At 33.2% G+C, this 14694-nt stretch overlaps 1 protein-coding gene across 3 annotated transcripts in view; it reads left to right on the forward strand.

Annotated features, from left to right (window-relative positions):
* Window positions 1–14694, forward strand: part of MAP3K20 (mitogen-activated protein kinase kinase kinase 20) — a 154150-nt gene that overhangs the window by 59792 nt on the left and 79664 nt on the right. For all 3 annotated transcript variants that reach the window (XM_054562706.1, XM_054562708.1, XM_054562707.1), the window contains exons 3-4: window positions 2517–2604; window positions 10907–11008. In XM_054562706.1, the coding sequence (XP_054418681.1) occupies window positions 2517–2604; window positions 10907–11008 (190 nt within the window). The remainder of the gene's footprint in view (window positions 1–2516; window positions 2605–10906; window positions 11009–14694) is intronic.

The raw sequence follows: 14694 nt of genomic DNA on the forward strand, positions 1-14694 counted from the left end.
ACATTAATAATATAGACTGTATCAATGGAATATTAAAAATGTAAAACAGTTTTGAAACACAGAATCTTTAAGGATTCTATGGCAACCCTACAAAATTACAGAAATTTAAATTTGGGATTAGGTTGAAAAGAGTTTTGAACTGAGGGAAAGTGGTTGCTCTGAGGATAAAAATGCTGATTAATTTAAAATCTTATCATGAAATTGGTGAAAGTACCGTAAAGGAAGGGAATTAAAACTTAACTTCCCTTTAACTTAAATTTAGCTGCAAATACCACTTATTTATTTAGTTTGCCTCTCTTTATTACTAGCCTACTTGCGTGAAACTAGTACAACAGTACTCTAAAGGAGTAAGTTTTCTTGATATTAAATCAAATTCTAAGTTTACTGAATTAGAACCTGAAGTCTTATTCCATGAAAAATGCCCCTTTTTTTTTTTTTTGCAAATTATACTGCAAGGGTATAGTTTTTCATTACTGTAAAAAAAAATGTGAACATGACGCTGGGACACAAGATAATGGTTGTTATTTTGACTTTAGCATATTCTGAATCAAGAGCTGTTAGAATTGCTTACCAATACTTGAAAAAATAAATTCTGTTTCTCCAAGGTATCGCTAGGCAATCATAAGTACATACATAAAAACTAGCTGGAACACTGAAAATCCTATGTTAAGGTGAATTTTAAAATCGTCATTCAGGATTCAGAATGTTCTTACAGTTACTCTTTATTGATAAAAATGTTTTTAATGGTCCCAGAATACCCCTAAGAATATACCAAACTCATACCAAAGGATAACATCCCTCTATTTGACAAATGCTGGTCCAAAACTCTAATGCTTTTACTCACAAAGAGTCAATCTGCCACTTAAAAATGAGGGTCAAGGGTATGATTTTCAAATTTTATATGAACTCTGTTTTTTACATCAAAGTTCAATTATTTCTTAATAAGAAATATAATTGCCACATGGATGAATAATTGTATTGCCCAATTAATGCATTTTCTTCCTACTTGGAAAACTAAACTATGAAAAGCTTGCTTGATGAGCACAGAACCTCTACACACAATTGGCACTCTGAGTGTTAAGAAATTGCTTTGCTAGCCCCTTTGACACCTATAGAAAAACATTGTCAAATCCACCTTGATAACTGTCTTATCCAATCAGTGATAATTTTCTTTTCTCTCAGTTCCATGTTGAACCTACATCAGCTCTCAGACTTCTGTTTTGTACCTAGTTATACAACCTTCAAAACAAGTTTTCCAGAGCTTTCAAATGAAATCTTAACTCTTAATCTATGAACAAAAGTAGAACAAATAACACTAATTCAGTGTGCAGATCCCTAAAGGGGAGTCTTCCTTCTGACCAAGAATTATCCATTTTTGTTAATTGGTGACATTCTTCATAATCCCCTGATGTGTGGACTTAAAAATCTTCTGTTTACTTACTGCCAATAACATTCCTTTAATTTAAAAGTATTAAACATTTACTATATTTAACTCACATGACTTTGTACCTAATTGTTTATAATTCTTGATTAGCCATATATTTTTTCAATAATAAAATGTTAATGGCTGTGATTTAGGTAATGTAGAAAATGTTCTATAGACATTAGCAGATATAACTGTACTATCTCTATTTTTTCACTTCAAAAATTAAGTTTAATAAATATAATTTGTTTTTTACCATGTCATTCCACAATACAGTTCTCTAGTATTTAATATATTTCAAAGTGTAAAGTATGGCTTCCCTATCAAGTCACTGCTGTAAGTCAATAATCCACTTTTATATCCTTTACAGTACCTTTTTCACACAGTAGAAGAGAAAAACATTTTTCTATTTTTTTATTTTTATTGATTTTATAGAGAGAGGAAGGGGGGGGAGAGAGAGAGAGAGAGAGAGAGAGAGATCTATTTGTTGTTCCACTTATTTATGCATTCATTGGTTGATTCTTGTATGTGCCCTGACCAGAGATCGAACCTGCAACCTTGGAGTATCCAAACGATGCTCTAACCAACTAAGCTACCTGGCCAGGGCGAGAGATAACATTTTTAATGAATGATTAGGTAAATAATATAAGTGGATATTACCTGAATAGTTATAAACTTCTGCCTTAATTTTATCGTGACTACTCATCCAACTGATAGAAATTCAGTCTTGCTGCAACCTTTTAAGAAGAGACATTATGCAGAAAAAATTTGACTATTAGGAAGAGAACTTTTACTGTAAATATATATGGCCGCTCCCTCTTTATTCCATCTCCTTCACTATCGGTTGTGCTTGCTAGTAGGCACGACTTTTGTTACCACTTCAACCCCATTTCTGTTTTAAATTTTCAAAAAGTTTCAACAGAAATTCTTAAATTTTTCAAGAATTCTGCTGAAGACAGTTCTATCAGGATCACATACTTATTGAACACATATATATCTTTGTAAATGTATGTAAAAGGAAATTAAATAGGAAACCTGTTAGGCTTTTATAAATATGAAATTTTATGTAATTTTTAATTTTATTTTTAAACAGGCAGAAATACTCAGTGTCCTCAGTCACAGAAACATCATCCAGTTTTATGGAGTAATTCTTGAACCTCCCAACTATGGCATCGTCACAGGTAGGAACTCACTATTTGACTTTTTCTTTCCCCAATTACCTAGCTTTAGATTCTTTAACAAGCTAAAATGTTTAATATTAGGTTCAGTCATGAATTGTGTGCTACTGTCAGATGTCACTTTTGTTGCTATCAAGCATTAATAAAACTGATTATATCAATATAATTAAGAATGGTGTTGCCACTTCTACCCATGTTTAATTGTGCTAATTATATCTGCATAAATGCTATTTAAATACACTCGCAGCTGCAATACCAATATTTAAAGGTGCCGTTTAACTAAAATTTCATTTAATTAGTTGAAATGAGCGATGTTTTTTGTAACTCTGTGACCTTTTACAAATTAAGATTTCTGGAGCTATTCATGTTGTAATTCTTTGCCAGGCGTTTTAATCCCATTAGAGCATTCTTTCTTCAAGGTCTCTGACATGAGAACAATATTTTTCAGGTTTGGTCATCTCAGTTGGTAATGACCTTGATCTATATTATCACATAATTTGGAACAGTGGTTTATAACTGGTAAAAATGTCCTTTCCAAAGAGGAGCACACAGAAAATTGTGCCATATAAAAACACAGACATGCTTTTTAAAATACTGTGTACTCATGTTTGTACAATCCAATCAGCAGTTTTATGTCTATAAGTATGGTGTTCAATTTTACAGTAAATAACTTTGATCAGGTTCTTTATCATGGCAGTTCTTTGATCAAAACCAAACAAACAAGAAAAACCTTAATAGATTAGCCCTATCCTCTTCTACCTTGTAGTAAGAACTTCGATTGTCTTTATATTTAGAAAATAACAACTAAAAACCATCAATAAAAAAGATTGGAATAGGTACTTTCTTATAAATTATCTCATCTAATACTCACAATAACCCTATGAGAAAGGTAAAATAATTTCTGTTTTACAAATAAGAACCTAAAACTCTAAATGAAGTAACTCTCCCAAGTTCACCCAGTTAGTGGTAGAACCGGAGTGGTAGAAATTTCTCAGATCGATTTTTGTAGAGAAGTTCCTCTCCTTGCATGCAAGCTGTGATTACACTGGTTCTTAAGCTCAAAGAGACATGATTGCTATTATTTCCATCTTCTTATAGCAGGCATTTTAACAGGCTTTTACTCTAATAAGTAGTATTTTTACCTAAGTTCTTATGTAGTGGGTATTTTATCCCCATTTAGCTATCTTTAGATCTGTACCTGAAATGAAGTGTGTGGCAGTTTTTATCTTGAGCTTATATATTTTCTATCAACTTGAATACCTAAGAATGGGTTATATTGTTAGCGTCTAAGCTGTGCTTAACCTTCTAGGTCAGATTTCTGGTTTAAGGTTAAACCCTGTCTCTGACCCAGTTCACATATTGCTCTTTATTTCCTAGTCCATTATATTTACATTTTACCGGTTGTGTTTACCTTATAAATCTGAATCCACTTTTCTGATTCTCATTTGTAACTTAATTTATTCTTATCTAGCAGATGAAAGTATGATGCTCCAAAGGAATTAGACACTCCACTTTTTGTCTTGTACCCTTTATGTTTAATGCTTTTGAGGATAAGATTTTAACTTTAACTCACTCAGTGGACTATTCATGAAGTTATCTAGTTTCTTTTGAGGTGAGGATGAAGACTAGAAAAAGAGACCTGAGTCACGGTATGAATCCGTTTTCCAGGAGTTACTCTCAGTCCCTAGGAAGATATGAAACAGTCATTTTTAGCTGGCATATTCAAATTGGGTCTTCTTATCCAAAAGAGGGAGAAAGAATCCAAGCAGTTAGATGAGTATGTTTGTATTTTATTTAGTTTTTTTTTTAATAGACTAGTCAGTCCTTTATTTCATGTACTCTTCTAATATCCTCTGCTGATACCTATACCTACTCAAAACCTTTGGTTATCAGTGACTAGTTCTTTTAGATCTATATTCATTTCCCTGTAAGGCCAGCAAATAACATTAAATTTTAACATTAAACATTTCTTTAAAACAACACAAGTTTCAGAATTGTGAGGTAATGGTAAATTATATATTTATAGCTCTTTTACTGACCTATGAGGCTGATTATTAAAGATACCTCTTGGCCAAGTTTTGATGTTTTAGAATGTATTAATTTGATAAGATTGCCTTTGTTCCCAAGTATGCTAGTGTTGTTTGTTTACAAGTGTCTGCCAAAGAAATATGTGAACTTCTCAACCAACCTTCACCAGCATTAGGATCAAGCTATACTCTGTGCATAGGTAGTAGTACATAACTGAGCCAAGTTTGGGAGATTAGATGGGTTGGGGATGACAATACTTACCCTGCCTCTTTGAGTGAACACATTGGATTAAACATACAAAAATATCAAAGCATTGATATGTTCAGAGAACAAAAAGAAACTGTTTAAAGAATTAAAGGAGAGTATGAAAACAATGAATCAACCAATAAGGAATCATATCAAATAGATAGAAATTATTTTTTTTTAAAAAAAGACCCAGTCAAAATTTTGGAGTTGAAAAAGACAGTAATTGAAATTTAAAATTCTCTAAAGTTGACAAAGTGTATTTGAGATAGAAGAAGAAAAATAAATCAATGAACTTAAAACCAGGTCAGTAGAAATTATTTAATCTGAAAAAGGAAGGCTTTGAAGAAAAATGAAGAGAACCTGAGACCTATGGAACAACATCAAGGATATCAATTAATATGTAGTAGAAAAGAAAGAAGAGAAGAAGGATAGAAAAATAGAAAATGAAAAAATAGAAAACTATTTGAAGAAATAATGGCCAAAAAAGACTTCTCAAGTCTAATAAAATACATCCATCTATATACCTGAGAAGCTTAACAGATCCAAAGTAGGATAAAGGCAAAAGAGCATACACCTAGACGCATCATAATCAAATGCTTGATAAAGTCAAAGTGAAAATTCTTGAAAGTTGCAAGAAAAAAACAACTTCTCATGTACAAGAGAATGACAGTATGTTTAACGACTGACTCTCATCTACAACAATAGAGGCCAAAAGGCAGTAGACATTTAAAGTACCAAAAGAAAAAACTGTATCCAGCAAAATTACCTTTTAAAAATGAACTCAAGATAGACATTCTTGGATAAAGGATGAAAGAATCTGTTGCTAGCAGTCCTGCCTTCCAAGAAATACTAAAGGAAGTCCTTCAGGCTGAAAAAAATGGCAACAGATAGTAATTCAAGTCCATGGGCAGAAATAAAGGGTACTGAAAATGAGAAATATATGGGTTAATATAAATGGCTCCCTATTATATTTGCTCTCATTTCTTTTCTTAATATAATTAAAAACATAAGATTGTACAAAGCAATATTTATAACACTGTTTGTTGACTTTAAGACATATATAGATACATATTACAGTAATAGCCTAAGGAATGAGGAAGGAAATGGAACTAATTTAGAGTAAGCTTTCTACAGTTTACTGTAATTGAGTATTAATCTAAAGTAGATTGTGCTTAATTAAGAAGTATTTTATAGTTCCTTGAGCCACTACTAAGAAAGTCTACACAAGAAGTATAGTAAAAAGTCAGCCAAGGAATTAAAATGACAAGTTAAAAATAGTAACACAGAAGAAGGAATAGAGGACTGAGGACGGGAGACAAAAAAACAAGATGGCAAATGTAAGCCCAACATATCAATAGTTACATTAAATGTGAATGGTCTGAACACCCCAATCAAGAGAGAGATTGTCAGACTGTATTTAAAAAAGCAAGATCCAATTATATACAACCTATAAAAGACATATCTTAGATTCAAAGACATCAATAATTCAAAAGTAAAAGGATGGTCATTTTTAAAAGGTAGTTTTGCTGGATACAGTTTTTTCTTTTGGTACTTTAAATGTCTACTGCCTTTTGGCCTCTATTGTTGTAGATGAGAGTCAGTCATTAAACATACTGTCATTCTCTTGTACATGAGAAGTTTTTTTTCTTGCAACTTTCAAGAATTTTCACTTTGACTTTGGCCAAAAGGTATCTTTAATAATCAGCTTCATAGGTCAGTAAAACAAATGCCATGCAAGCAATAGCTGTGAAAGAAATGGCATTATTATATTGATTTCAGACAAAATAGACTTAAAAAAAGAAATATGTCACCATGACCAGGTGGACAAGTTGGTTGGAGCATTATCCCACACACCGAAAGGTTGTGGGTTTGATTACCGGTCAGGGCACATACCTAGGCTGCAGGTGCCATCCCAGGTAGGGGTGCATATTATAGGCAACTGATCTCTCTTTGTCTTTCTTTGAGTTTCTCTGTCTCTCCCCTCCCGGCCCCCCCCCGCCGCAAAAAAATAATAAGACATATCCTTGGGTGAGGATTTTAAAAAAAGAAATATGTCTGGAGACAAGAGTCATTTTAGCCTGATAAAAAGATCAATACACCAGGAAGATATAGTAGGTGTAAATGTACATACTTAACAACAAGTCCTCAAAGTACGTGAAGCAAAAACTGACAGAATCTAAAGGAGAAATAAGCAACTCAACTCATTTCAGTACCCCATTGTCAATAATTGATAGTACTAGGCCAAAAAAAAAAATTGACAGTCAACCAGTTGTACCTAACTCACATATATGGAACACACCAACCAAGAAAGAATACATATCTCTTCAGGTGCACATGGAACAATCTCCAGGATGTATCATCAGTTTGGCCACAAAAATAAATCTTATCACATTGAAAAAGATGGAAACAATACAATATATATTCTCCAGCCACAGTGGAATTAAGTTAGAAATCAGTACCAGAAAAAAATCTGGAAAATCCCCAAATATTTGGAAATTCAATATGGATTTAAAGATACTTGGACAGAGAGAAAATGGAAATATAACATATTTAAAAACTATACAGTGCAGATAGAGGGAAATTTATAGCTTTACACATTTATGTAAAAAAAGAAAAGTCTGAAATTGATGACCTTAAGAAACTACAAGAGGAGAAAATAAATCCAAAGCAAGCCAATGAAAGGAAATAAAGATTGAAGTAGAACACAGTAAAATAGCAATAAAATACAGAGAAAAACAATGAAACTAAAATTTTGGTCTTTGAAAAGATCAGTAAAATTGACAAACCTTTAGCTATATTGACCAAGAAAAAAAAAAAAACAGAGAAGATACAAATTACCAAAATCAGGAATGAAAGAGAGGTAATTTAAAAAGGATTGTAAGGGAATGTTACTACCAATTCTATGCCAACAAATTAGACAATTTAGATGCAATGGATAAATTTTTAAAATGATATAAATTATCAAAACTGATTCAAGGAGAAATAAAGTCTGAGTAGACCTATAACAGATAAAGAAGTTTGAATTAGTAATTTTCAATTGTTTGCATAATAAAGCCCAGCCCCAGATGATTTCACTGGTGAATTCTATGAACTATTTATAGAAGAATGAAGCAATAAAACCACTTTTTCCCATACTCTTTCAGAAAATAGGGGAGGGAGGAACACTTACCAACTCATTCTAAAAGGCTAGTGTCAGCCTGATACTAAAGACAAAAAGATACTTAGAAAACTATAGACTAAATTCCTTCATGAACATAGGTGCAAAATCCTCAACTACAATGTTATGATCATCAGCAAACTAAATAGAACCACCCACAAAAAGAATTATACCCCATCACCAAATGGAATTTATTCCAGAAATACAAAGTTGGTGTAGCATCTGAAATCAATCAGTGAAAGGCAGCATAATATCTAATAGAATAAAAGGAAAAAAAACCTTTTGGCATTCTGTAACACCTATTTATAATAAGGGATCTGAATAGACTACGAAGAGAAGGGAATTTTCTCAACCGGATTAATAGCATCTACAGAAACACACAACAAATCACATACTTAATGGTGAAAATTTGAATGTTTTCTCCCTAAGATTAGGAACAAGGCAATGAGGTTCTGCCCTCTCCACATGTATTCAACATTACAACCAGGCAAGAAGAAGAAAATAAAAGGCATCCAGATTGAAAAGGAAGAAGTAAAACTGTCTTAATATGACATCATCCTGTACATAGAAAATCCCAAGGAATCCACAAGAAAAACTACTAAAACTTTTAAACATATATAGTACGATACATATACAAAAATCCATTATATTTCTAATTACTGAGAATGAACAATCTAAAAATTAAATTAAAAAACCATTCTATTCACAGTAATATCAAAAAGAATAAAATGTAGTTGGGCATGAATTTAACAAAAGAAGCAAAAGATTTGTACATGAAAACTACAAAACATTGCTGAGAGAAAAATAAAAATCTAAATAAATGGAGAAACATCATGTGTTCATAGTTTGAGAGGCTCAATATTGTTAAGATGGCAATCCCCAAATTGACTTATAAATTCAAAACAATTCCTATAGAAATCCTAGCAGACTTTTTTTCAGAAATTGACAAGTTGGTCATAAAATTCACATGGAAATGCATAAGACCTACAATAACCAAGTCAGTTTTAAGAAAGAGCTAAGTCTGGGCACCTGACTGTCTCATTTCAAAACTTATTATAAATCTACAGTAACTATAGCGCATTATTGGAACAAAGATAGGCATATAGATCAATGGAACAAAATTAAGAATTTAGGAGGAAAAACCTTACATTGATCATCAGTTGATTTTTGATCAAGGTGCCAAGACATTGTAGTAAGTAAGGTACAGTCATTTCAACAAATTATGTTGGGATAATTAGAATCCACATATAAAAATTATCTTAGATCCTTACCTCAAATTACATTCAAAAATACACTCAAAATGGGTCAAAGACTCTAATGCAAGAAGGAAAACTTTTTAAAAAAGAAAAAAACCTCTTAGAAAAAAAGAAGAAAATATTCATACCTTTGAGTTAGACTTTTTGCATATGACACCAAAAGCACAATTCAGAAAAGTTGATAAATTTGACTTCATCCAAATTGAGAATTTCTGCTCTTTGAAAGTTATAAAAGAATGAAAAGACAAATAACAGAGTGAAAGGAAATATTTTCGATTCATAAATCTGATAAATACCTTGCATCCAGAATAATTAAAGAACTCTTAGAACTTAATATTAATGAAACAGCCCAGTTTAAAAATGGACAACTTAAATAGACATTTTGCCTATGAATATATATAAGGGGCTAATAGACACATGAAAAGATGCTCAACTTAATTAGTCACTAGGGAAATACAAATTTAAAATTTGAAATAGCACTAGAGTTATACCCACTATAATGGCTATAATCAAAAACACAGAGTATACCAAGTGTTGAGAATGTGGAGAAACTGAACCCCTCATACATTGCTAGTGGAAATATAAAATGGTACAACTTCTTTAGAAAATACTTTGACACTTTCTTAAAAAGGTAAACTTACTATATGACCCAGAATTCCATCCTTAAGAATCTATTTAAGAAAAATGAAAACATATTTCCACACAAAGACATTTACCACAGTTGTTCATAGCAGCATTATTCATAATAGCCAAAAGCTCTGAACAACCCAAATGTCTGTCAAATGGCAATGAATAAACCAAATGTGGTAAATCCATACCAGGGAATATTATTCAGCAGTAAAAAGACATGAAATGCTGATACTTGCTGGTACTTCTGTAAATGAACCTTATAAACATTATGTGAAGAGAAAGGAGGCAGACATAAAGGCCCCATGTTGTATGATTCCATTTATGTGAACTTTGGAGGAAAGGCCCAGAGAAAGCAGACGGTGGGAGCGGTGATGAACGGTAAATGGGCACAGGGAGTCTTCAGGACGATGGAACGGTCCTAAAATTGGATGGTGGATGTGATTGCTCATTCTATAAATTTACCAAAAATCATCAGATTGTACACTAATAGTGAATGAATTTTATAGTATGTAATTTATATCTCAAAGCCATTTTTAAGGACATTTTCTCACTTTCTTGGCCATTTGTGCCAAACTTGAAGGGCTGTGTAAGTTCTGATGCAACAAGGTTGACTTGTTTGTCTTGTCATAGGAACTTGCCTGGCTTGTGTTTAATGTTATCTGGCTCATAAAAATAATAATTGTAAAAGAAATACCTATTTACATGCCTGCCTTTGTTTCAAATACATTCCTCCAACACCTCTTTGTGTGTCTGAGTTCCATCTAAATGGCTTTTGATTTTGTCTTTGGCTGTGGTTTTCCTATTCATTCTGTTAGTGCTTATTTTTGAGTTTTCTTTCCAGGATAATACAAACTTTTAGAAACCACAACATGGAACAAATTTTATATACTTTTGATGTCTTCTGTTATCTTCCCAATGAAAATATGAAGTCTCATTTATTAAATGTACCTTAGTTTTAATTATATGCTTCTCTTTCCATTAAAAATAGAATATGCCTCTCTGGGATCACTGTATGATTACATTAACAGTAACAGAAGTGAGGAGATGGACATGGATCACATTATGACCTGGGCCACTGATGTAGCCAAAGGTAATAACAATGCTTGCGGCGCTGGTGGGGAGCACTCTCCCACCCGGGCAGCGGGACTTAACTCAGAGTTGTCATTCTGTGTCTTTCAGATATTCTTTCTTCAGACCAAAAGTAGCAAGAATTCTGCAACTTGTTATACAAATACTATCTTAGGTCATTGGCTTTCCACTTGTGCATTCCTTTTCTTTTTTTTTAACCTATGTCTTCCCCTGAAACCAAGTTCCAACAAAATCAGTGACTTCAGGACAGCCATTTTTACCACATTTTGTGCCATTGTAATTGACCAGCTTGCTTGACACATTAAGCGGAAAGAATCACAATTTCACAATTCTGTTATTGTTCTGCAGGTCTCTACAGACTCAGTACCCAGAAAACATGATTTTTGTAGGATTAGTTCTTCTCATTTTATATACGTAATAATACACTGAATCTAGTAACCACTTGCAAAAAAGATTATTTGTCCTACCATGTGCATGCAATTCAGATTTTATTTTATATTTAATGTAAACTTGGAAATCACCCTTGGAAATAAAACATTTTAATACACAAAATCCCTAAACAAGGTGCCCAGTTCTTTTTCCCCTCATAAATTCCTGCATAGACTAATGCTTTCTAAAACAATTTAAATTCCATTTATTTTTATCTTTTTTTCCATTTTCCTAACTGAACATTTCTGAGTTTTATTTATAACTGTCAAAGTTGCTTTGGAAACAACATAATCTAAATAATGAATGCTAATAGTTACATTTGTATTGTAGCAACCTCTAGAAAGCAAGTGTGTCCAAATTTTGCTTGGGCAATGAACTCCTTTACATTTTGCTTCTCCAGACTCTGTCAGCATCTCTTTAAAAAGCAAATATGCCAATATTTAACACTCAGAAAGAAGGGCAACTCCTACGTTGCTTTCACTGGGAAATCATACACTGGATTCCAAAAGTAATAGCCTTTCCTTTAGGGAATTATCTTGTGTTTTAAGTTTCATCAACACCTGCCAAATTCTTCAACTAAAGGAAGTGAAAATTTTTCTCAAGATTCATGTTAAATGCTGCTGCTGAATGATACTTCATTATCTTATAAGAATAATAAGCTCTATGTTTAGGATGGTGTACTTAAGGCTTTGGCTGTGTTAATTAACTTAATTGTGTATTCATGCATCAGGCATCTCAAATCAGCTTTAAAATTTCACATTCTTCAAGATATTTTCATGCAACATCAGAGTCACTTCTCTGCATGTCACTAGTACACCGGGACCACCTGTTTGTAAGCAGAGTGACATGCTATTCTTGGGAACTGTCTGGAGTTTGTGGAAATACACTGATGTCATGTAAATACATACGCAAGCAGCCCTTGACTGAAAGCACTTGGCCTTACAGACATTTGCATTTAAGGTGCTTAGCCAATAACACCTATGTTATTACTGAATGGCACTTAGGATGGACAGGCAGCAAATAAATCAGCTGATATTGGTCCCTCTGGTTCCTGCTGTGCACACTCTACTTAAGCTTGCCTGGCCCCCAGCCTGTAAACCCGTCCCTCCCAGCCTCTTCCCCTGCATAGTCCAGGTCTAAGGGCTAGTCCCTTGGCTCCAGATCAGCTCAGTGAGTCGTGGGGTTTCTCAAGACCACTGACACTCTCTATCAGGAGGACAAAAGAGAGAGAAAACAGGGCTAAGTAGCAAACTGGAACCAGAGGCAAAGAATAGGGGTAGACCATGGGACAGTGTCCAAAACTACAAAGTAGTAAGATCGTGTTTTTGTGGCTGGTGAATTGACCTGAAAGGCAACTTCTGATGTGTTTGGCGGATAGCTAGAGTGAGGCAGAGAAGATACTTGTTTGTTTGTAGTTACAAGTCATTCTTCGTATTTGAAATGGCCTATAAAAGGAAGAGGAAATCAATGCTATTGGAATGACTTCAACCCTCTCTGATAAAGCTATGTATAGAACTTGGAAATTAAATAGCAAGGCTTGATTGTCTTTGATTCTGCTATGAATTCAGCTATGTACCTTTCAGTTTGACCAGGACTGAAGCCACCATAGCAACAAGATGGTGAGAAATCAAAGAATGAATAACTCATTTCAAGTGAGAATTGCTTCATACATATTGACCTAGGCACTGCTTAACATCACTGCAGAGGGAATACCTCCTCAAAACCAAAAAGAGTCTGTTCTTTCTGGGTGGAGAGAGGAGTGGAGGAGGGCAGGACAGCAAGTATATCTGAAATTTTGCAAGTTAATCATCAGTGTGTAAGAGGAACAATTAAAGCAGATAAACCTGCACCGAGTCTCAGATGGTCGTCACTGATTCCAGATTTCTCCCAAATGACACCAGTCAAATCTTTTTTTAGGAAATCATGAATCTTAAAAACTGATGAAGGTATTTTTCAGCCTTCTTAATTGTTTGCAATAAAATAAGGCAGAATTAGAAATGGCTCTATAAAAACAAATTACATAGAATTTTATGTGATTGTGATTACTACTGTGTTTAAGAACTCTAAGTATTCTGGAAGTGTATGCTGCACATTATACACAAGTAATTTATGCTGCTTCTCATAACATCTGCCTTGAGGAAAAAAGTGCCAATATTTAAAGTCTTTGTACTTGAGTATTGTTTTTTTGAAATCTTTACTTGTCACTAGTGTAGAAACTATCTAGCTCTACCTCTGATAGTAATTAAACCAGTTCTACCTGGAAAAAAATTCAGGAATTTGATTGTTACAGCAAGAGAGAGATAACTATGAAATTCAGTCATAAAAATTACTAAAAGTTACCCAAGTTGTAGCTATTGAATTTTCACAGTTTACAATATGCAGAACTTCATATTAGAAGATTTCCTTTATTCTAATTACGTCTTGTTTAAGATCATTTAAATTACTAATTTGTTAAGTTGACTCTTTTTCAGGAATATCTTTGTATGGCAGGACTTTACATCTTTTTATATTCTTTGTTCTTTCATGATTCTTCAAAATGTAATAATCAGAATAGTAGAAAAATAATAGATTGTTTTATAATTCATCTTTATAAAACTGAAATTTTCTATGTACTTAAAAAAGAACCAGAGCCTACTTATTAAATTACGTTTAATGGATAATTTATTTTTAAAAGGAGCCTGTCTAATTTGGAAGGAACAGGGCTATTTCTTTTACTCTTTATAAAAGACAGCATGAGAAGTAAAGAGAGAAAATTTTCAGTAGAAAATTTCTTTTTCTTTATTGTAAGGGGGTAGACAATACATAAGTACAAGAAAAGGGTCAAACACTACTAAAGGGGTAAGTGTGCAATATGTGGCTTTCAAAGTATAATTTTTTATTCAAAATAATAAAACTCTACCTATTTTATATGCATCTAATTTACTGAAGTAATTTGATTTACATTCTAAACATGGTGGAGAGAATTTCAGAGTACCTATAAATAAAGGGTCTCTCAAAGATTTATTGTTGTAAAAGGAATAAAATATTTTGTAGCTACAATGTATTTTTTCTGTCCGAGGATCATAAAATCCTTTAGCAACCACACCTAATGAACCCAGCCAGTTCTCTGCCCCCCAACCCCGCCCCCACTCCCAGGGTCTCACTGGAATGAGCCCTGGGAAAATAAGCCAAGCTGCAACCAACTGGGTGACTGCAAACATTCAAATGAGAACTGAACACCCCGGTCAGAACTTAACAATTTAGAACGCAGTTGATAGT

This window comes from Pteronotus mesoamericanus, unplaced genomic scaffold (genome assembly GCF_021234165.1).
Source record: "Pteronotus mesoamericanus isolate MK-2021 breed Mesoamerican mustached bat unplaced genomic scaffold, CSHL_Meso_final scaffold_651, whole genome shotgun sequence".
Taxonomy (NCBI): domain Eukaryota; kingdom Metazoa; phylum Chordata; class Mammalia; order Chiroptera; family Mormoopidae; genus Pteronotus; species Pteronotus mesoamericanus.